This window comes from Poeciliopsis prolifica, unplaced genomic scaffold, assembly GCF_027474105.1.
Source record: "Poeciliopsis prolifica strain line A6 unplaced genomic scaffold, Auburn_PproV2 SCAFFOLD038, whole genome shotgun sequence".
Taxonomy (NCBI): domain Eukaryota; kingdom Metazoa; phylum Chordata; class Actinopteri; order Cyprinodontiformes; family Poeciliidae; genus Poeciliopsis; species Poeciliopsis prolifica.
Window position 1 is genome coordinate 325,735 of NW_026562413.1, and position 24,682 is coordinate 350,416.

General features: G+C 38.3%; 1 protein-coding gene across 6 annotated transcripts in view; it reads right to left on the minus strand.

Moving 5' to 3' along the window:
• Nucleotides 1–24,682, minus strand: part of rbms3 (RNA binding motif, single stranded interacting protein) — a 379,593-nt gene that overhangs the window by 64,551 nt on the left and 290,360 nt on the right. For all 6 annotated transcript variants that reach the window (XM_055053855.1, XM_055053854.1, XM_055053857.1 and 3 more), the window contains 2 exons: nucleotides 22,195–22,352; nucleotides 14,007–14,086 (listed from right to left, as the gene is read on the minus strand). In XM_055053855.1, coding sequence (XP_054909830.1) covers nucleotides 14,007–14,086; nucleotides 22,195–22,352 — 238 coding nt within the window. The remainder of the gene's footprint in view (nucleotides 1–14,006; nucleotides 14,087–22,194; nucleotides 22,353–24,682) is intronic.

A 24,682-nucleotide genomic window follows, 5' to 3' on the forward strand; every position in this document is an offset into this window, starting at 1 on the left:
AGAGGGAGCATCCATGTCTGTTAGCTACTGTAAATCACTTATATAGGCTGAGTAAAAGTGGCAGAAATAAAATAAAAGTGTGATCCAATAGCAGTAATGCGCTGCACCGTACTGCCAACAAATAAAAAGAGAGCCAGCCAGAGACACTGTGTCTGAGACATTAAGTCACTAGGAACCAGGTGTGTTTCCATCGTGCTGAAGCTCCACTTGAAAAGAAAATGACACAAATCGGCTCAGTTGACGAGGACATGGTTAATTTGTACAAACTTCACAGTATGGCACCTAGTAAAAGTATTACTACCTCCAAATTGTCAATGTATTTCTGGGAATTTTATGTGGTGATTGAAACACAAAAATATTTATGAATTTTGATTTACATAAAATCTAGGGCATTCAATTGCATTTAGATGCTATCTAAATAGTACATAGACTCCACCTGTGTAATTAACAAAAACTATACCAGGCAAATCTGGCATTAAAGTGTGAAAAACTTTAAAGTCCAGGTAGGTTACAAACCAATATTCAACAATTCAAACATTTCATGGCAGATTCTGTAATCCATCACCACAAAATGGAAATAGAAGAGCTTATTTACAAACTTACTGCCATCAAGCCAAACAGACCATATAGGAAAATATAACACCAACCAGAGAAGTTGCTTAAGAGACCAAGAGCTCAGGTGGAAGGAGAAATCGACAGAACATCGTCAAAACTTACAGACTCCACAAATCTGACCTTTATGGCAAGAAGAAAGCAAATGTTGAAAGAAAGCAATTTAGAATAAAGTTTCTGTTTGGCATAAGAAAATATAGAGAGCAGGTGTCTACCTTAAACCAGAATTCACCTGTGTAGGTTAAGTGCATCTAATTAAACTAATGATTGGATTGAAATCATGTTTTTGTAAATTACCTTGAGGCAACATTTGTTGTTGAGCGGAACTCCATAAATAAACAAAATTAAAAACTTAAAAACACCAAGCCCTTTGAGGCTGATTACCAATATACATTTTACAATAAAATTTTTCTTCAACATTTTTGACAATCGCATTTTCTTTTCCTTCCACTTCACAGTGAAACTTTGTCTTGGTCTATTGCCTAAAAATCCCACTAAAACCCATTAAAGCGTAATCAACTGTAAGCATGTTGTAGTGGATGTGATTCCTTTTGCAGATTTCTCTTAATGCATCTTGTAACATCACTGCTTGGACATCCTTTTGTGTCTCCTAGCCTGCTGGCTGGCTCTCAGGTGGATGTGTGCTCCTGGAGGTCTGGTGACACAACAGAAATAACTCAGTTGACCACAGTGACCTCAGCTTGTTCTCACATAGCCTGCGTCCTGTTCTAATGGAGGCTCCGGCTCTATTTTGGGGGCATCAGCTAGATTTATCTCACTGCCCTCTGTGTCCTGAATGGTGACAGTGACGTGGAAGGGTGTAACTGATGCCTGTTTTTTTTTTTTCCTCTGCACTCTGCTTCCCTGACGCAAATTCACGCACGCACACAAACACACACATAGGATACAATAAGTCAATTCTAAGCAGTCAGACAACCTGGCTCCCACTCGCTTTCTCAGTTAATTTTTCAAATCTATTCTAAATATATGCTGAAAATATATTCATATTAAAAATAGCAAGATGTGATGCACTTTGTTATCATCTAACCTGATAGTCTTATCTCTTATAAGAAAAGATGAGAAGAGAAATAGAGCTCAGCAGTGAATCACAGAAAGCAACCCTGCTGAATTGCTTGCATACCGCAGAGACCTTGGAGCCTGATTATCCTCCTCAGCAAACTTAATCTTCATTCAGGGGGACGGGCGGGCTGTCCGGAGGGCTATGAGCTCAGTGACCTACAGTATCTGCTGAGAGGCTGCATATTATTCTTTGGATAAAAAATGCATTGCCTGGGGTCCAGCATTAGATTAAGTTGACTGATATCTTAAAACTTTGAGTCTACAGATCTGGGAGTGTAGCATGCACATTTTGAGGTCTCTTTTCTAAAGGAGTTGTGCTTGTAAGAAGAAAAAAACAACAACAATACTTTTGCTGAGGTTCATAAATTTTGCCTTCACGGGTTCCCAAGATAAACTTCAACAACTTTAAGTTCCAATCGCAAAGACATGGGTCAAAATTAAACAATTTTTCTCTTGACCAGGATCCAAACCAGTGACCTTTGACCTTAAAAAAAATAACCCACAAATATAGTGGCCAGAAAATTACTGATTTTAGCATCTGCAGTTTCATGATAAACAACTTCCTTATGTTTCAAAAAGGGTTATTGTACATAGAAGTTGATCTCTACATGGAATCACATTGAAGGTCTAATCCTGACTGAACTATCCCAAACATTTGCTAATAAGATTCCTCATTACAACTTTGCCTTAATATTTTAGAGGGAAATATTTTTTTGAGCTGTTTGGAAAGACTTTTAAATTTGTTGTCAGATGCAGCTTTTTAAGGTTGAGGTCAGACACTGATGTTGGACATGAAGGCGTAGTGTGCAGTCGTCTAATTCTTCTCAACGGCGCATTCTTTGAGGCGCGAGTCACAAGAGTCATCTACACAAAATGCATTATTTCATATCCTCATGGGTAAAGCTTTTTGCACTGGAGCTCAGTCAATGTCCCCAAGTCGTTCCGACAAAGTTGAGAGGATACATATTTCAAAATGTCTTCATATGCTGCAGTGTTTGACAGCTCCTTTCACTGGAATTTAGTGGCTGAGCCCAACTTCTGATTAACAGCCACACACCATAATCCTTTCAGCCATGAAAACCCATTCCAAGAAGCTCTCTATACAATGTTCTTGAACTAATCTGAAGGCCACACTAAGACTAGAGATCCGTAGCGATTGACAGAAAATTGGCAAACCTTTGCACACTACTAGACCCAGCATCTGCTGACTTTGCTCAGTGACTTAACATGGCCTATCACCCTAACACCTCATGGCTGAATTACTGTCATTCCTAATCACTTCCACTTCATTACATTACCACAAACAGTTGACTGTGGTATATTTAGCAGCAGAGAAAATTCACAACTGGATTTCCTGCCATGCTTTGTAGAAGCCGTCTGCATGCCTTTGTACTTGATTTCCTGCAAATGATACCATGGATGTGGTTGGAACAAAATAATTTGATAAATTGGAGGGTTGATGCCCAATATTTTTAGCAGCCTACAAAGCACTGCATTCAAACAGTACTTATTATATTGTACATTTTGATAACTGCTGTTCTAATCCATAATCCAGAAAACACCAGGAGGCAAAGGACCAGCTCTGAAGTTGTTTGGCCAGAGTATCATGCTTCTGACTTCTGACTGCCTGCATGTCAACCAGTCATAAAACAGTCCTAAATTGAAAACCAGAGTCAGCCAAAACAAAAATGTCAACCATTACCTCTGGTTACAGTTCAAGCTGTGCCAGATTTCACACTCCATCATTTTGTACCCCTGAACAAATGATGTACTTAGCTACTGAGTAAATTATTTTTGCTTTTTTGCTAAATATGTTGAAGTATTTGGCAGACTAACCACAAAATGACCAGTTCTCAATTAAATCTAACTTGTAGTTTTTGGTGTGTTATCTAAAAAACCCATAGCACATATTCAACATCACCCTGGGAATTAAATTCACCCAGTAGTCACCAGTATCTGGTATTCCTTACTAACAGTGGTCAGTGAGTTAATCACAGAAAACAACTTCAATCGCTATTTCTCAAAGTGGATATTTTCCTACCTGTAAAAGTCACATACAAAACGACAAAACATGTGAAAGTTTTAAATAGCAAAGGGTAAAAATCACCACAGTAGATGAAGCAGGTTCATCACTGAATGATCAGTCAGGATCATTCAGTCAGGAATGATCCTGACTGAACTATCCCAAACATTTGTGGGGCAATTCCCAGCTCAAACAACAAATCACAACCCAAACATTCACACTTTAAAATGTAGACCAATGTGTCTCCACAGTGCAAACCAAACTTTACATCTGCTAATCATAAATAATGACCAGAAGTGAAAATTTAAGATGGTTGGATCTGGACAAATACTGAATAGAGACCAATATGCATAAAACCACCAAATTCTGCAATGAAGCAACATAATAAGACCATATTCTTCAAAACTGGCTAAGAGAAAAATCATGAATATTTTACAATCAAGAATAGTTCTTGACAAGCCCCCGTTTCATTCCAACCTTGTTCCGTATCTGCTTTGATGATGCTTGAAAAAAATGAAAACCTGCATCATAAATGTCAGCAAACCCAGAGCATTAAAGAGAAGCGCATATCTGAACAGGCAGAACACGTCAAACAAACATGAGAGGAAAATGGTTGTTACAAATAAAAGCCGCCGTAGCCGTCCAGCAACACAAATGAGCAAAAAGGAAACATGCAGCAAAATGTAAGTGTGAAGCACAGTGACGGCAGGGCAGGTCGGAGCTAGAAAAGGATGAATGAGAGGGAGGAAACGCATAAAAGCAAGGACAACAAAAAAGTGCAAGGAGAGTTGCATGTGTGAGGGGAAAAAACAGAGGTAGAAGGGGATCAACATGGCGAACAGCTGGTCTCGTGTCACGGGGGTTAAGCTCAGGAAGCAGTCGTATAGTCAATGTCATCCTTTCATCTCATCTGTTAGAGATGCAGCAGACTAAACTGTGCTCATGTTTAACCTTCCAAAAGCACAGGTTGATCCAACTTTTATGCCTTTCTCCTCTGCACCACCCTCATCCTTCTCCCTCTCTTTGCCTCTTTCCATCTGTTCCCTTTTACTCATTTTTTTTCCCTTCAGAGTTTTTCAGCTCCTGAAACTGTCCCTCCATCGCATCCTCACTGTACTCCTCACTCCTTTGTTATGTATCTTTTTTCTCATGGCAACTGTCCTTCAGTCTGCTTGTCTTTATATTACATGCGGTTGAGTGGAGAGCAAAGTTAATCGCTCCTGTCTGAACCCCTCCAGGAGTCTGAGCTCTTCTTCTCCGCCTAAACAAACTTTGAAGCCAATCAAAAGGCTTATATTATTTTCCGCAGAAGGGGAACGCAGTAGGTGAATAATTTCTGTTTCAGAGACAGAGACCTCCAGAGCAGCTCCCTCCCCCCCCCAGCTCCTCCTGTTTTTGCCTCAAACCGTTGGCTTCACTCGTGAATCACACAGCTCAGTGGCAAAGCAAACAAAGCGTAACAAATCCAGATTATTGTCTGTAGGCAAGATAAGGTTATAATGAGAAAGTGCATCGGCGGAAATTGATCCTTTTTTCAGGAAGCTGTCTGAATTACTTAGGATGCCAATAATAACTTCCTGTGTGCCCTGTTTCTAATGGGAGGCAGAGAAATCAGGGGCTGTGGGTGGAAGGTTCATGATAGGAGGGCAGATTTTATTATGCTGCAATATCCTGGTAAGTGCATTTATAAAAGCTATTTTGCACCTTTCTGTTTACAATCCCAGCTAGAAGTTTAGGCACACCCATCACGGGCAGTAATCCTGTCTTGATTTTAACCCAAAATGATTTATTTCAATGCTGTTAATATTGGAAAAACAAGAACTCGGTCAAATACCTTTGGTTTTTCTCCATTTATGATGTCTTCAGATTGAAAAAAGAACATACAGGAACAATGAAAGACTCAATTTTGTCCTACTGAGGGAATATGTTCATGTTTTAGAGTAACCAGAATAGAATGCAAATTTGTGCATCAAATACCTGACTTTTAAAAATGATGGAAAATTTGTGTTGCATTATTATTTGTGCCAGAGAAAAGAGCTGCTCAAGTACATAAGTAAAAAATTCAAAATGTGTGTATGTAAACTTCTGGCCCATATTTATGATAAACTATACTGAATACCTGTCTGAGAGCCGCTGACAAAGATAAACTGAGACGTACATATTCTTTAGAAGCAAGTGACATATGAATTTGACCTTTTACTTCTCACCAAAAGGAGAACCTTAAAAATAGACATCTATCAAATACAATTTATTCACACGTGTGTAGGAACAATAGGACTTTGAATACTTGCATGGGCAGGAAGGTCTGTGTATCACTGACAGCCAAATTATCAACCTCCTTGGCTGCAAGTTAAATCTACACGCCATAGGGGGAAAAGAAATGGGCCCACCGACAGGCCAGTTATTAGCCAGGGGATTGTGGGAGGGATGGCAGACATTAACATAGATTACTCAAGTATGACTGACAGTTTCGGAGGGGCTTTTTGGGACTTACCAAGTGATTTGGGACAAGCCTTATTTCAGCAAGGGACGCTTTAATATTGTGGGCTGTCGCTGCTGTCTTGGTGCTGTTGCCTTGGTGAAGATGCCAGCAGGGAGGGAATCATTTTCTTCTTTCGACAACGGCACCCCCAGCAACAATCACCCCCCAAGTCCTCTGGTGGCTAAATCTCAGCAGTGTTTTTTTTTTAACTCCTATGTCTCAGAAGTCATAATGAATAGATTATGTTGTGCTGTACAGATCTCAGGAAAAATTAAATCAAACTGGAAATTCAATCAGTATTTGAAAAACATAATTATGCTAGTAAAGAGAATGTGATATTAGAAAAAGCACTACTTTCATATTAATTATGGGTCTGAAAGACCAGCAATAGATAAAAGTGATGCGAACAGAAGGAGGCATAAAAAAAGAAATAGTAAAAACAGATAAAGTTAAAAAGAACAACGCCAAAGCTATGCACTGAGAAAACAAGAGGCTTGAAAGCTTGAACATATCGCATGTTTCCGCTCTGTTCCATCTCTCGGGGCCAGTGCGGCTCCTTCCTGATGTACTTTTTATTATTTATCCAACATCCATTGGACAATATTGGAGCCAGCTCTCAACTCATTTGCCATATTGGCAGCAGGTTTTTGGAGCAAGCAACAGCAGCAGGGAAGAAAAAGCTGTGTTGGTGCACATTCAGTCTGGATTGAATCCTTGTTTGCACAGTTATGACATTAAGACTAATGCTAACTTTATTATTGTAGTCTGGGAATTTTTTCCTCTTGTTCCAAGACCGCCTGAGCCTTCAAGCAACAAAGCCTGGATGAAAAGAAGCTGCACAATGATGGAGAGGCGCAGCACCAACAGTCTCCTAAGAGTTTAGCAATTTTTCCTCTTCCTCTCCAAATAGAGCATGGTATCTACATAAGATAACTCACCTGCCATAACCAAACAAAGGCTAATGTATCTTTGGTTCAAATTACGCTCACCATAGGGTGTCATCTCTAAGCTGTTTAAATGCATTGTGGGACAGAGGGCTTTAATCAGCAGGGCTCTGTGGAGGCACCGGATTAAATCACTTTTTATCTGCTCTTCCTTTGACTTTCCTGGTGCACAGGGGTTGCAATGTAAATCATAATGCATCCCTGTTGGGCTCACTTCACTATAGTTTATAGCTGTAGACATGTTTCATAAATTCTATTTATTTTGTGTATTGAGTAAATTCACATTCACTGAAAACAAGGATGAATCTTTCCTCTCCCTCACCCCCGACCCAAATACAAAGTGGCGCGTCTCTTATAGGGGATGAACTTTGAGTGCCTCCAACGACATGAGCATTTATATGTTTAAGGTCCATATAAAAACTGATGCGTGCATTAGAAACGACGCATGCTGCAGAAATTTCCGGGCATGTATGATGCATGAGTTTTTATTTGTGCATGGGTGGATGCATGCTCAGGGCTGGGCGCAGCGACAGGGAGAGCGGCTGCCGCATTGCACAGAATATCTAAACAGCTGTAGTGCTCCATCAGGGCTATCGATCATGTCTCTCTCTCTGAATCACAATCAGACGTGGGCCGAGCGCAGCGGCTGGCATGAGCCTTTGTGACTGGCTTGTTGGACAACTGCTACGCACCTCTCATATCAACCAGGCCTCGGCAAACAAACCTGACCTGGATAAATGATTGGATGCATCTTTACGGTCCACATTTTTGTCGGGAGAGGAAAATATTCTACACAGGAAAGCATTTAGTTTAAGCTACTGGCATGCAACACATGTTCACTGGAATGATGCTGACAGAATTTAGAAGTTGCCTCATGTTTAATACATGCATCACTTAGGCTGCAGTTTAAATGAATGTCTAATAGTCCCAATTACTGTGAAGTATAATTCAGAAGTCACCAAAAGAGTAAAGAGCCCATTGATGTGCTATTTAATTTCAATGTACATGCACCTCTACTGTTACAGAAGATTGGTCCAAACAGCAAACAGGCCAGGAATAACAATGTACGAAAGCCTGAAGTGGAAATAAATTAATAAACAATGTTCCACGCACTGTAATGCAAAAGGCAAAAGTATGGAATGACAGCATCCAACAAAAATAAGGACATCTAAATACATTTACAGGTTGGGTAAAGAGAGTTTTAATTTGCTAAGCAGCCAGAAAACCTAAAGAAACTCTGGAGGAACCAAAAGCAATTTATTTAAAAAAATACAAAAACAGTCATTGCTGATAAAAATGCTATAGGAAAGTCAAATTAAGTTTTCCCATAAGCCATTTAGAAGAAACAGCAAAAATGTGGAAGATTTTTTAGTGAGATGAGATCAAAATTGAACTCTTTGACATAAATAAAAATCATTTGAAGTGAAAAAGGTGCAGAGCTCATCATCTTTAACGCACCAACTCCACAGCAAAAAGTACATTAAGGAAGCATTGCACAGTTGTGAGGGGTTTTTTTTTTTTTGAAAGTTTTTTAGGAAGATGGAAGGATCTATTTACAAAGCCATCCTTACAGAAAACCTGTTATCACACCAAATGGTGGTTCCACGAGGTATTTAATTAAACAACTCAATATGCCACATTTTTTATTGTTTTGTATAAAATACACAAACTGTTTTTTTTTCAACTTTTCTATTATATGTTGTTTGTAATTGAATCAATTCCAGCAATATGTTTCTCAATAAGTATATAGATGCTTTACAGGTTTCAGATGCGAATAACGGCGTTTAATCCATTAAATCTGGGTTTGCTTTGCTAGAACTTCCATCTTTCTGCTCTTTTTCCACACGGCGGGTGAGGATATGTTCCACAGTAAAACCTTTAAGAAGAAAATGGTTTCTGTTCATTGATTTTTCAGAGGGATTGAAAATGAAATTCACAGCTTTACAGGGCAAACAGAAGTGGATCAAAATTAGGCTTCTGCATTACCAATTATACTTTCCAAATAGAGGAAATCAGTACTAATTGAACTCCCAACAACATGACACACATTGAACTCCCAACAACATGACACACAAGTCCTGGCTCTAACTGAAGATCATTTCAAACAAAATCCTAAATTAAGGCAAATAAAGGCACTACTTTGAGAAACTCTGTTCAGACAAATGCATACAATTTCATTAAAAACTTATCACTGGGAAAATGGAGGCTGTTAAGTATCATTAGCTGCCATCTGCTATTGTGTCTCTACACTGTAATTCAGCTCAGTATCGCATGTAATCACAAGGAAGTTCGATGTTCTCGGATTAAAATTTAAATAGGAAATGTATGAACGTTTTCTGTGCTGCTATTAGCTGGCATCTGCTTGAATCACGACAATATTCTGCTCTAAATGTTCACGCTCCCCTTTGCTGATGCGCTATCTGTAACTCAGCATTAACTTCCTGCCAATATGGGCACTTCCTTTTTATTTGCTTTCCCATGGTCGGTTGAATTTAACACATGACCTGGCACTTGACATCTAGATATTTATTTCCTACTATGGGACAGCAAGGTTACGATTCAATATCTCTTTGTTGGCGCTGAACACCTGGCTTGAAGAAAGAAACCATTTCCATTTGCATTCATACACACACGCAGAGTGTGGAGAAGATGAAAACATAGAAAAGAGTTATATACTGTGCCTTCCACAAGCATATTTCCACTTCAAACAAAAATAAGTTTTTATTCATAAAAATCTCAGTGTGGACTGTTTTTGCACTGACCTCCTCTGAATCAATAATTTATTAAACTAATTTTTGCATAAATTACAGCTGCTCTTTTTGAGCAATTCTGTGTCAGCTTTGCAATTATTTTGCATAATTATTTGTACTCAGCCATAGTAGAAGTGCATATTAATCTGCCATAGATTCTAAACAAGATTTATGCCTGGTCTTTGACTGGGTCATTGTATTGCACGAATATTGTCTGACCTCAACCACTGCTTCTTAGTTCTCGCTGTATGTTTACACTCGTTCTTCTTGGTGAACCTTGACCCCTCTGTTTTGAAACTTCTCAAGTTTTCTTCCAGGATTATCGTGTTTTCTTCTACCTTTATGTTTCCTTCAAATTAAAAGACCTTCCTTGACCATGCTGGAGAAGAACTTCCTCACAACATGATGCTGCCACCACCATTTAATTTTCTATTTATTTCAAACAGGTTTTTAAAAACAAGAAAATAAGTCATTGGTAGGACAAGAGAAAACATGCATAAAGGAACGAGAACAAAACAATTTGTTTATCACTACATTTCTGTTTGAAAGGGACTAGGATGGAGTGAACACTTATTTATTCCTTTTGTTTATCACAGTGCTTTTATGTGGGGAACAATGTTTAAGAGTAATAAGAATCATGCATTTTTAATGCATTTTTTGGTAGTTGACCTTTTTCATGTAGACCCTAAAGTTAAATTTTTGGGTCATCAGATCTTCTTCCAGGTGTTTTTATTCTTTTTATGGATTTATTTAAAGGCAACGCTGAAGGATTTTCCATCATATCTTATGTTAATTGTTGGAATGTTTGTATTTTGTGTTTTTGTTTTATGGGATTAAGGATGGAAATGAGCATTTTTCTAAATCTGATGTATTAGCAAAAACATTGTACATTCATTAATAAAATCAATCAATTAATCAAAAAAATCTCTGTCAGCTCCTTCTCATCACTCTGAACTACTTTACTGTCGCCCTCCAACAGGTTATTTAAGGTCATCAAGAAAAGCCTGCATGTTGCCCCCTATAAAAATTAAAAAATTGGAGCAGACTAATACGACTTAGACAATAGGACCCAAACTGTGAACACTTTTCACTTTGCTTCTTAAATTCTGTTAAATTATTTGAAAACCACACATGCAGGCAGACTTTCTAATAAAACTAATTTAAAAAAAATGTATTTTTAACTGCAGCATTGTGGCTTTTTTGTTTCTGTATATTAATGCAATTTACGACAATTTGTTATGACAACGTTTTTTGTTTATAGTCTATGTATATTTTTCAGTGAGACAAAAACTGTTTGTCATTAGCATTAAGTTGATGGCGACCTTCCACCCAGGTCAAAGTCATGGCTCCTAGACCAACCATCCTTTTGCATTTTTATAGTTGGTGTTTAGGCTTGCTGTGTTCAGTTGTGATGGGTGTAGCAAATCCGCACACACACACACACACACCACACACACGCACACACACGCACACGCACGCACACACGCACACACACACACACGCACACACACACACACACCCCACACACACGATCCTGCTGTTCTGTGTGTGGCGAGAGGACCCCGAGGGGTGCCGCTGAGCTGTCAAAGCACGATGAATGAAGAAGCTGGCCTGCATAGCAAAGGGCTCGGGGGAAATCCCAACAACATGACACACACACACACGCACACCGTGGCATAGACTCTGTCAGTAGACAAGAAGTAGATGTATCTGCTTTAGACTTCAGAAATCAAAATATGCAATGTTTAATCTGGACAAAAGACAAATAGGAATGAAGTAAAAAAAAAAATCTGCATGTCCACTGGCATGCAAAAAGTAGTTGTTTATTCTGAAAGTTTGAAACAGAAACAAGCCTGAAGTCTGGAACATCTGAATCTGATAAAAGAGGAAAGTCCAGGAATCTAAGTGCAGCAGAGCACCAGTCAACATGGATTATATCAGGAAGACAAAAACAACACACTTACTTACCAAAGGCAAGGCAGCCTGTGTTTTTTTTTTTGTACAACGCCTTGCAAAATTAGTCATACTTCTTGAACTTTCCCAATTTAGTCACAATACAACAGCGAACCTCAATGTATTTTCTCATAATCCCATGTGCTGGCCCAACACAAAGTGGAGAATGAAGAAGAAGCAAAATCTTACACAACTTTTGAATTTTTTTAAACAAATAAAACCTCAAAAATGTAACATGGATTTGTCTTTATATCATTTTACCCTGATACACCTAAATACAATTTAACAAGCATTTAATTTAAAAACAATTTTGGATATTTATGGAAAAGTGACAATTGGTAAGCCATAGTTATAAGAAAGCTTTTCAGTTTTAACACAACGTAACGCTGCAGTTAGACTTTACCAAAATTAAATGTTTTGTGCAAAATGCCATGATCGACAGAAAACGTCTATCCTGAAAACCACACAACAGCATCATGTAAGAAAACATTTTGTCAAACAAAACACTGATTAAATACAAAAAAGTTTGCAATTTTATTGGACAAACTTTGTGCAAACCATTTTGAGACACTAATAAGTTGTTTCTGACATTATTCAGAAATTTAAGGTCATGTGTGTGTAATAGCATCATAAAAAATTATGTTAAAAATATGTTGAAATCATCTAACTTTTACTTGCAGTTTTCATATTGAAATGTCTGTCATTTCTGATGCTCATACATTTGTAAACCATAAATTGTCTGATCCCCAGTCTATGCATCTTTGCTCTGAGGATAAATTTTATGTCATAGTAGCGCTTCATCAGAATCACGTCCTTCAGCAATTACTATAAGCTGTAAAGAATCCAAAATATATATCTATGCCAAAAATGATCTCAAGTTACGCCTGGCTGCAACAGAAAAAGGAAACAGCTCTCTCTAACAGACATTTATTTGAGGGATTGTGGAAAACCTAGATTTTCAAGCACCTGGTGTCTGCAAAGCAAAACTTGTAAACATACTCATTCCTAATTCACTGAAGGATTTTCTCAATGAAGATAGTAAATCTCCAAGCTTGGCATGAGCCTGAACAATCCATTTACAATAATAAAGCCTGAGCTGCAGGGAGATCGACCCTTAAAGGCGAAGGTCAACTTCATATTATGGCTTTAAAGGTTTCCTATTACAGATAAACTTCAATAGAGCCGCTCACCTCGCCTTTAATGGCTGCTGGCTATGCACTGGCTGAGCATGTGTGGACATTCTAAATCCACTTTTCTCCAATATCACTGGATAATGGAGACCAATTTATGGATGTGTTTCTGTGCCTTTGGTTGATGAGGTGAGTGATAATAAAAACCTGACAGCTGAGAAGGAAATCTCTGCATATCAGCCTATCTGGGCAGCATATCTCAGGAAAATTTAAATACCGAAACACCTGGCCTCAATAGTGCTAAAGCAGCACTTTTCATTTCCTTGGGCCTTCTCGTTTGACATTTTAGTATACATTTTTTACTCCCAGTTTACTTTTTGGTCAGCCTACTGCTTCCAAAAAGCCTTTCCAAGCCTGAAGACTTGCATTGTTTCCATAAATTCCAATCCTTCTTGTTTGACACTTCAATATTTTTATTCTCCTTGCATTGTTTCCCTTACATTCCAATCCTTCTTTGGACACTAAGAAAATATCTGTGCTAAAACACCTAACTTTTGCTTCATTTCTCCTTGACTGCTCTATACGGGATGACTCCAGGAAAGCAGAGCAGGAAGGGAAGAGGACACTGCAACAGAAAGAAGGAGCAGAAGTGAAAAGAGGCGAGAGTGCAAGCTCTTAAGTAGATTGCAAAGAACAGCACAGAGGCATGAGTGTGAATATTAAGAGGGTTTTCTCCTGACCAAGAAGTCCCAGCCTGCAGCAAGTGCACCAGCAGAGAGAGAAAGAGATGGTGACACAGAAATTGAGAGAGGCAGAGGAAAAGAGCCCTACAGAATCACCAGCTATTGAGGAAATGCCACGATGATCAGCTTAGGTGTCAGAAACCACTGTGTGTTCCCCGCTATTTATCTGATCGCGATATTAAATTACAGCAATTGAATTAAATATTGGAGACGTTTTTGAAAGGGTGGCATTTTTTACAACTGAAAGAAATGGAAATGCTCAAGGACAGGGAAGAGAGAGAAAACTCACCTGGGATTCCTGGTGGGGTTTTCAGGTATTTTCCATTGAAATGCTGTATCACAACTTCACACTTCTCTGTTGACTCCATCCTGCAATTGAAAAAAAAACCCCTTCAATTTCAACATGACTACTGACTATGGAATTCTGCAGTAACCTCGAATTTATTACAAAAGTTTGACTTTTTTTTTTATAAAGAATTGCCCTTGTTCTGCAAAGCACTCTACTTTAGGACTGCATTCCCTTTGGCAGAGTAGAATCAGTCTGTTCTTTCAAAAACGATAGATGTCTCCAGTGAGACCATCAAGAGTTTGCCTGTCTCTCTATTGTGGAACATTATTGTCTGCATGCATAAGAAGCTGATAATGAAATTCAGGCCTTTAATGGAAAAGGTTGTTATGCAGCCTGTCTGCATAATCGAAATTTAAAGGCAAAGAAGGACTGAAAGTGCTACTTAAAAGTCTTCACAGATGTAACAGAAAATGCAGGATTATTTATGGGCAAAGTGTAAAAGTGTTGTGAAAACAATAGCTCATGTATTGTGTACTGAGAGAGAAAAGACATCAAGCTGAACAACCCATCTTCTCTCTCTCAGGCTGGATCAAAGTCTAAGAAGAAGTCAAACAGCTGGCCAGTGGGAGGGCTCTGCTCTTTTACACCACATGCCCATACACTCTTCTGTTAGACATTACATAAAACATGTGTATTAGTAAATCAAACACATTTGCACAGATGCACAGCTTGCTTGCATGCAGAGATAAAAAGACATCACCTGTCACTGATCTGTCGCGTTACAATAAATGTCCAGTTTCAACCTTATGCATGTTTTAAAAGACTGTTTAGTGCAATGTTTGGATATGAATCATTTAATATCCAAGAGATAAGACATTACTTACAATTTCGGAGAATGTAATATTTTATATCAAGTGTTTTAAAAGATTTAAAGCAATAATGAAAAAAAAAATTGATCAAAATAAACTTGTTTACACCTTCTTTGTGAGTTATATCACAGCTCATTACCATTTTGTAATTCAATTGCCAATTAAAAGTTGGGAACTGAATGATTTTGTTGCCTGAGATTTGTTTAGAATGTTTGCTTTAAAAGTTGTTCCATTATTTAAACAAATAATTATTTTGTTGTCAGAAAAATTTTCTTCTTACTCCTGCAAGTCAAAACCTGATCAATAAATGATCAACTCACTTCTCTGTGGAACAAACAAAATTCTGTAACATTGTTTTCCTAAATCTGTGCTTAACACATTTTTCACTAGATAATGTCACAAAAATGAATATTACAAGGGCTTCTGTAGTTTCACTGTTGGGTCGACTGGGGTCCAAGTCATTTATGTGCAGAGAGAAAAGAAGTGGTGAGAGAACACACTCCTGGTGGAAGCTGCTGATCTACTGAAGGGTTCATTAGTCAACCAAATTCTGGTGGAGGACATTTGCCTTAATGGAGTTGGAGATTAATATGTAGTCCACAAGCAGGATCCTGGTGTTACATCTCTGGATGGTCAAAGTGGTGCAAAATGAAGTGTCATGTCAAGCTGGCAATGTCATCCGCCCAAAGACCACAGACCTTGGGCGACGTTTCACCTGTGATTTTCTATTTCTCAGCGACCAGGATGACGGTGGGATGCAGAAAGGCAAATTTCTGAAAACACGTCAGACAGCTTCTTTGCTGCACTCATTTCCTTCGTTAATTTGTTTCTTGTTTATTGTAAAGCCTGGCCCACACCACTGCAGTAATTTTCTTTGGTCCAAAGCAACTTCTTCAGATGTGAAGTAAACTGTGATTTATTGTTGTATGTGAGGAAAGTCTGTACACATGCCTGTTTTGAAACTTATTTAAAACAGGCCTGTAACATCTACCTTAATGCATCAGTCTTTCTCAACAGTCCTAAGAGATTTAGACATTTTCAGTTCCTGCTTGTATTTTGGGATGAGATGAAGAAAAAGAAGATCAGAGAGTCCTAAAGTTGCACAGACAGCATGTTATGCTTCTTTTACGACTGTGTAGCAGTGGCCAGTTTGTTTGTCTCTCTGGTGGGACACTTTACATGCCTTTTCTATTTTGGTACTTTATTAGAAAGGTGTGTGCTGGTAAAATCCCAAAGAGCAATGAAGGGAGAGTCTGGCTGCTTTTTCTCCAGACCTGTTATCAGCTCAGTGATCTGTTTTTCAGCTTCTGATGTTCAGGCTTGTGGTGGGATGTAAACATCGACCAGAACAAATGAGGAAAACTCCCTTGGCAAATAAAAGGGATTACAGTTCTTGAAAAAATGACTCCAGGTGAGGAACAGTAATACTAGTACCCCGATCTTCATTTATATAAAAGCAGATTCCTCCTTCTCTCCTTTTCACTCTGTGATCCATTTGAATCAACTGGAAGCCCAGCATCAGAAATGTTGTGTTTCATATCTGTTAACCGAGCAACCTTTTTGTAAAGGAGAAAGGGGCAGTTTTACAGAAATCAGTTTCTTGTGGTGAGAAGGAGCAGCTTTTCTGTTTTGCAGGCCAGTGAACACACATTCACTAGATGGACAGACGGGCAAGGAGTACACAATCAGCACTGGTGGAGCATGATGAGAATATCTGGATGTTTCCACCATTGGTACCTCTTGTAAAGCTCTTGTAAAGCTTGTAAAGAGCTGACTCACTTCCAACCAGGATCTCAGAAGAAGACTATGAACCATGGAAACCAGGAAACCAAAACCTGATCAGAGAGGTCTTCCAAAAGTTCAAGGGTTGCTACCAGGTGAAAAAAACAAAACAAAACAATCTATGCATTGCCTGTAGCCTTCTGTTTCCAACCAGGCCCTTATTTATACTCCAAATGAACAAAATAGGATCAAGTTGAATGTCAACTCTGACCCAATACTAATTTGCAAGCATTCAAGAGCCAGTTACATAATCCAGGATCTGAATTGCCCCAGGAGAAAATGCAGCTTCTGTCTGACTCTAATTCAGAATAAATTGCTGCCTGTATCCTGTACTTAGGAGGTCCCACAACCAACTGGTGTGCGATCAGTGGTCTCTCACTCCTGCCAACTCTGTTCTTCATTTTATCTGACATTTTACTCATTGTAGTGCAGTCACATGAGGTCACTGTGATTCCATCTGGGTGTAAAAGCCTGATGTGCTTGTTGATGTGGGTGTAGAAAGCTTGGCGTGTACAACACACAATATAATTTACAAATGAGGTGCTTATGCAGATCATATGCAGGAAGGATACCATTGTTTTTGGTGCACGAAAGATTTCCTGTGATATAACGCACTGAAATAAATAAAGGAAGCACAATATCCTCTTTGACCTCTACTCTGCTGGCGAGAGTTTGGAAAAAAATGGTGTGAATGCTAAAAATGCTGGTCAGCATGGACTTCATATAGATGTGACAAAGGGTTTTTGCTGATCATCCAAACTGCTAAAATCTGCCATAACTCCTGCATATCTTGAATTTAAATTCAGCCAAACCAAAATGTTCCCAACCTCTGGTGAGCTTAGCTTTAGCTTAGATCACAAGACGAGAAAATATATTATAACATAATGAGTGGGAATAGATGGACTTTAATTCTTACACCACAACCTTAAAGTCTATTGAAATTTAAAAACACTATAGAAAAAGTCAGTAAGTCCAGTCAAACAGTTGGATTTGCTTTCCTGTGCATAAGGAATTGCTATCAAAAAGTCAAATAAAGTTAGGTCACAGTAACATATTAAAAACAAACATTTATATGCATGAATTTGCAAACCTTTGCAGTAAATACATTTCAGATTTCCTTACACAGAAAAGCCTGATATCAAAATGAGATTGTTTTTCAATGCAGGCCCCAGCAACTGCAGTGCCTTTATTATAATATGCTCCCGGAATGTGCAGAATTCATTGCTTTCCACATTTTCATGCTTTTTTCACCCACACCTCCTGAAATACTCATATCATCCTGTCAGCCTCTCACTTCTCTGTCCTTTGTCTCTCATCCCTCCCCTATCGCAACCCTCATTCTTCTTTTTTTTTCAAACCATAGCTTCTTTATCGCTCTCACCGTCCCATCCATCTTACTCCCAGCCCATCTACACCCTTTCTTTTTGACGTCTCTCTCTCATTCCTCCCTGTCTTTCAACCTTGGTTATTTTCTCCATCGTTCACCATTATGCTCACTCTCTTTTCACCTGCTCTCTCTTACTATCCATGCCCTTCTTTTCTTTATCTGTGCATTCCTTTTTTTCCATATAGCAGTCACTTAACATCAGCATCTGTCTCTCTTTTCTCTCGCTTATTATTATTATCTCTCAAAATAAATTATCTTTCACACTTCCTGGTATGATTTCATATTGACCCTGTAACCACCTTCTTTCACATCTTTCTTTATTTTTTCACTTCACCCTGACTGCTACCAAGAGGTCAATGTGGCGTAGCTGATCAATAAATATGGTCAGTGGCCTTGAGAACTTCACTGGCACCCAGAATCAAGCAATTAGCTCAAACCTTTTCAAAGATTGTGTTTACATTAACAACAAACAAAGAACTTTCAATACAGAGTTTGAATAAATGTGTCTTTAAATTGATCTAAAAGTCTTTTAATTCCACACATTTTCCAGGATGTCAAAGAGAGAAACAAGCCTACAGCATCTCATATCATCCTCCATGCTTTATAATGGACATAGTCACATCTAGAGCTCTGTGTATGTAAGGAAAGGATTTAGATTCTCATCTTTTCTTTCAGATTTCCCAACAATGAGGAGGGCCTCTAACGTCCCTTTACCAGCTGTCTTTAGATCCAACCTTGCTTGCTAAGGAAGATATTTTTTTTTTTGCCCTACTTCTCTTCTTGGGACAATGTGGCTCCAACATCCTCCAATGGTAGAAATTGCTCCTGACTTCCATTGCAAATGTTCAATTTTCTGAAACAGCTTTCCGAAATTAAGACTACAGTCATATCTTTGTTTCAATTTCAAATCAGCAGCAAAGGTTTTAGACCATGGCTTTAGTAACCATTCAAATCAAGCTATAACTGGATGGGGAAACGTGGTGACCAGACTAAGTTAACCCAGAAGTTAACTCTTCCAGGACAATAATTGACCAGATTTCTTCCTCAAACACCACAGAACCAAAAGAGAAGAAAACAAAACACCAACCAAGAAAAGTTCTGCTTAGCTCTTTTTCTTCCATAAGAAAAGAAAATTTACTTCGAGAGAAAATTCTGTCTTAAAGACAAAAATGAAAACCCAGGTACAAGATAGCATTAGCACAATTATAACACTAAGACACATCATTAATTCAACAGGTTTCTGTGATTTGATTTATTTCCATGTTTCATGATTTATTTTTATGGTTAATTTTTGAGTGATAAATGTGTTAGGTTTTGCATGCAAACTGAGCCTCGTTTGTTTCACCTGTCACATCACTGAAGGAAAGTAATTCACAGTCTGTCATGAACCAGGACTGGATCTCAAGAGAGATTCAAATACATCACTCTCTCCAACATCCACTCTCCTGTGTTGAAATACTTGTGGGTAACAGAGCACATAGGCTCACATGCAACACGTGGTCCATTAGATCCCCCATCTTAGGACTAATTTTTTATTTTTTTTAATCACAGGAGCCATCATGTTACATGACCAGATTGACCATTTTTGAGAATCCTTCCTCTTATTTTTAGCCCAACATACACTCAATCGCACATGCAAACATTAAGACATAAATTAATTAGCAAATAGTGTTCATTAATTTTATAAACACAGCTTTAAACAGGTAGTTTGTTGTAATTTGTGCTATCTGATATGTGCTGGATGAAAATCCTTTGAATTCAAACCTTCGTTAGTCATATTGGTGCAGCTGATGTATACTCAACATAAATAGTTGAGAGTTGGTGAATTCCTGTTACAATCGATATTAGTAATTTATTATCAACTGTTGTAAACATTAATAACTAGACTAGTTGCTATGGTAAACTGACAATAAATACGATCCAGTCAGTTGTTGTCTTTTTGGCATCTCCTACCACTGGGCTGCCAAGGCACAGCAGCCTCTCCCACTCACCAACCTGTCCCAAATATGAGTCAGTGTGGGTGAATAATTATTTTATTGCAATAATTTCCTGTGTCATTAAGATCAACTCACATCTGGATTAAGTGACTGGTATGGTAAAAACAGCACTGAGATTATTTGGGGCAAATTCTAAGTGCGTTACTCCTGCATCTAAAAAGTGGATTACTGTTAAAAAAACATTTTAGCATATTTCTTTTGTTTTTAAAAATGGTAAGAGTTATTAATGGAGAGCACACCTTTGTTCCTTTTCTAAAAATGATAATGCTGTTTTTTTAAGAACACCATCTCTTGTTATCGTCTCTCCATCACTACAGCAGGGAGAAATCAGCCCAGAATACTAGGAGCAAATGAGGCAGGCAGACTGGAAAGCAGTCACTGAGAAACAAACCAGTGAGCCAGGCTGTGTGCTGGTCAGTCAGCTGCAGAGTCAGGCAGGTAGACGGGAAGGCAGATTTGGCTTTTCTGAGTATGTTGCTGGTTAATGGCATCAGGTGCTGCTGTCTGCAATGATTAGTGCTGGGGCTGGAGTAATGGGCTCTGATAACAGTAATGGATCAGCCCACAAACACTTAGCTCAGTTTACTCTCTCTAATGCCCCTCACAGTCCAGCCCCCAGCAGCTGCCTGTCTGTCTGTCTGTCTGTCTGTTGACACAGCTAATGGGAGGTCTACATTTTATGTAGTCCATTGATCTGTTTTGTCTTCTTGCTTCTTTTACGGACACAATTTTTATTATAATCGATTATTTCTTCAACCATCCATGCCTGTATAATAATTTTTTAAACTTTACCTCTCTCACTCCTTTCGCTTTCTGTAAAGAGTCCTGATCATCTCTGTTTTAAAAAAACATTTTGTCTCTTTATAGTGACCTCTAAAGTTATTGTTTCTTTGAGACCGATGCGTCACACCCATGTCCCTCTCATATAGCCGCTTTCTCAGATTCCCTTTCCATCATGTCTGTTCCTGCAGCCACTGAGGGCTGCTTGAACAGGTGGCCTGTGGCAGGTTGTTGCTGTGCTCTGTTTGCTGGTCTGCAGGAGGGCTGCCTGTTTGAGGGAGTGCAACTAAGAGGCTAGTTTTTAATGTGTGTTGTTATATGTGCACAGCGGCTTGTATGTGGATCTATCTGTACATATGCTTATTTGTGCAGTTGTTTATGTGGTGTGCATGGGCTCATCCATCCTGCTTTAACCTTTCAGTAATAGAGCAGGGAATAGGAAAGGAGTTTAGCCAGAGCAGGTGATTAAGAAAAATCCCTGCAAGATGGCGGTGGTGTGGCCGTCAACGGCCTCCTCTGGGTAAACAGGGAGGAATGAGAGCCTGGTGGCTGCTGTCGAGGACAAGGACAGAGTGGTTTATGACTTTGGGGGATTAATAAGCTGTAGAAGAAACTTTCCAAAGTAGAAAATGAAAAAAAAAAAACTGTTAAATGACAGACTTAGCGCCAGAAGAACAGCAGCAGTGACTTTACAGTGGGGCAATGGCCACTTTCCGGGCTTATGAAACACATGGACGCTGCATTCGCTTTATAAAAGTATCCGCTCCTTTTGAAACCTTTCACAATTTATCAGTTTACAAATACAAACTTTATTTATTTTATCAAGAGCTGTTTTAAAGACTGGCATAAAAGCAGTATATGACTGTGAAGTTTAATGTTATGGTCAGATGTTTGTCTTTTTTTTATTTTTACAAATGAGAATCTGAAAAGTATGGCTTCCAGTTATACTCAGCTGCTATGATCAACACAGCTGAGTATTGATCATAGCATTTGAAGCTGTTGGTCTTGGTCTTCCTGTGAGCAGCTTTCGTTGCACAGCTGAAATATTTTTCTTTTCTTCACGTGCTGTAGAGTTTAACAGCAATTTTCTGATGTTGACAGTTTCTCAGTGTGTGTTGGAGACCCACGTTTATTTAAATCATCAGTAACAGTTTCAACCCAAGACAACGGCTGTGCAATTTCTTTTATGGATTTAAAGAACCATTACTTAGATAAGTATGTGCCATCAAGATACCTCCACTTACTCCAGAGACAACATTTTAAATGCAGAGCTCAAGTTTCGGAAATTTATGGGTTTCTTAGGATAATTGTTTCTTCTATAACATACAAGGACAAACAAGTACGTTTTTGCCCATTGATTTATGATTATTTACCTGGCGAAACCGACCCCTCTGCTGACCCCATTGGCATCTCTAAGTATCCTTGTGGAGATGACGTGACCCAGGGGCTTCAGCATATTCTCCAACTCTTGTTCATCCATCGACACTGGCAGGTTGGAGATGTACAGGTTTGTGGGGTCCTGCTCTTGTTGCTGCCACAATAAAAAGGGGAAAGTGGGACACAAGGGAGAGGAAAAAAAATGAAAATTGGTCAGTCGATAACATAATTGTAATGGATAAACCACTAGATGGATTGAGATATGGCAAACTACAACCAAACTCTGGTTAAAAGCATCAGGCCTCTGAGACAAACACATTTATCAGATCAAATGCTGGGTGACTACATCAATAATATACAGACGTCAAGCTCTGAGCGCATGTGTGTGATCATTTTAAGAGATTCATGGGAGTGTAAGGTATGACAGTCAAGCCCATATTAGCATCTAAGCTGTTATATAAATTTACAGAAGTAAATATATACATTTAGAAGAATAGTTTTTTAAATGGTCAGGTTTAGAGATCAAATGAGAGGAAAGGGTGAACTGTATTATTGAGCAATAGAGATTCCAATATTTCCAGAAGCAGCTCTTTGCTGGGGGAAGCTGCACAGCTGGTGGTGGGCTTAGCCTGAGGTAGTTGTGAGTTTCCCCATGAAACAGCTTGAGACCGCCCAACCAGTCAATCATCCACCGAGTCAGGCAGTCACAATGTAACTTACTATTCAATCTACGTTTCAAATCACTCAGTGCTTAAATTAAGCATGAAATGTCATCCTCAGTGCTAATTATGGATTTATGATGTAGTAGGCTGTAAGCACATTAGCAAAGCATCCTTCCTCCAGGTAGTAAGTGACTCATCCAATCAGGCAGCCATCCAGTGTTTCGCTGTATGCAAGATACATTGCTGAACCCTTTATTGAACTGCAGTTGAGACCATCATGAGTTAAATATGCCAGGGGCTAATGCAGCACTACAGACAGCCAAATATGGTGTGGTTACAAGCCAGGAAAATAAAATGAGAGCAAAGACTTGATGAGATTTTAATGAGCTTTACACCCACTTCAGCAGCCACATCGTGCTATGTCCTCTATTATTTTGAATTTGAGTTATTTGTTTGGAGGTTAAATTTACTGTAACATGAAAGGTAAAAAATGAACACATCTGAAATATTTTGCAGAAAGCAACTTTTTTGTCTTAATGACCTGAATAAGTCTAAAAATATTCTTTAAGCAAAACTTCAATCCCTTCAAATAGCATATTATTTTGTATGATCGTGGTAAAAGATGTGAAAAATGTAAAAAAAAAATAAATAAATAAAAAAAAATCTAGTGAGCAAGAAGCACAGTAAATACAAGAAAGATTATGGGAGCAAGTACCAAAAAAAAAAATTGAAAGGTTTTCTGTAAAGATTAGTAAATATGTTTTGGATAATTTATTTCCATTTTTAAAATACATTTAAAATATCTTGACATTTTGAAGAATATTTGATATAATGTGCCATTATAAAGTTTCCAGGACTTTTGGAAGAGAAATGGACCCAAAGAATCAAAAGATTGCCAGATATATCTATCAATAAAGAGTTTTTATATGTGTCAGTTTTGTTTCACAGAGTGTTTTTTTTTTCTTTGAAAATCTCAATTTCATCTAAAGTCCTAACTTTTATCTAAGTCCCAAAATTTTTATTTTTGATGGTTGGACAATGTCTAATAATTGATAGAGACTTTGTGACCCTAAAATATCTCTTTTTCCTTTAGTAAAATTTTAATAGTTTTTGATTACTTGCATTTTGGATTTAAATTTTATTTTAATAAGACTGATCATGGTTCCAATTATTTCGGTATCAAAGATTATTAAAACAATAATTTCTTAGTATGGAAACAGAAAAATGTAGTCAAATATTTTTTTTTATTGTTCCACTGCATTTAAAACAATTTACACATCTTTTGTAGTGATGATAATAAATGTGCTCTACTCTATACATATTCAGAAGCTGAAGACATTAACAGAAAAGAAATGGTCTAAAAATTTAATGTCAGGCAGAAAATCTTACAAAAGAGCATTGGCTAAGAGAAATTAGCATGAACGGTGTGCACAGCAGTTGAGTTTGTTTTCATGTCAAGAAATATTGCTTTAGCAGTTAATTTAGTGTGAAAGAGGATATTTCATATACATAAGTTCTGTAAACCGCAACTTCTGTTAATCTTAAAATCAGGAATCTATCAACTTCTCAGCTTGGGGTTGTGGAAAAACGTCAGGCAGTATGAATGTCTTTTCTCTAAAAACAGAATCCTTAAAGACTGTATGATTCACTAGAGGCAATCTTCTCTCATCAGCTGGTCTCTTTCTGCATCTTGTTGGTGATCCAGAAAAGTTAAAGGAGGAGAGGAAGTGTCTCCACCAATGTCCTGCCTCCATATTTCCATTTGCTAAAAGAGGGGATTGGTCTCTAACCCGATTAATTAGCTTATGTATCTGACAAGACA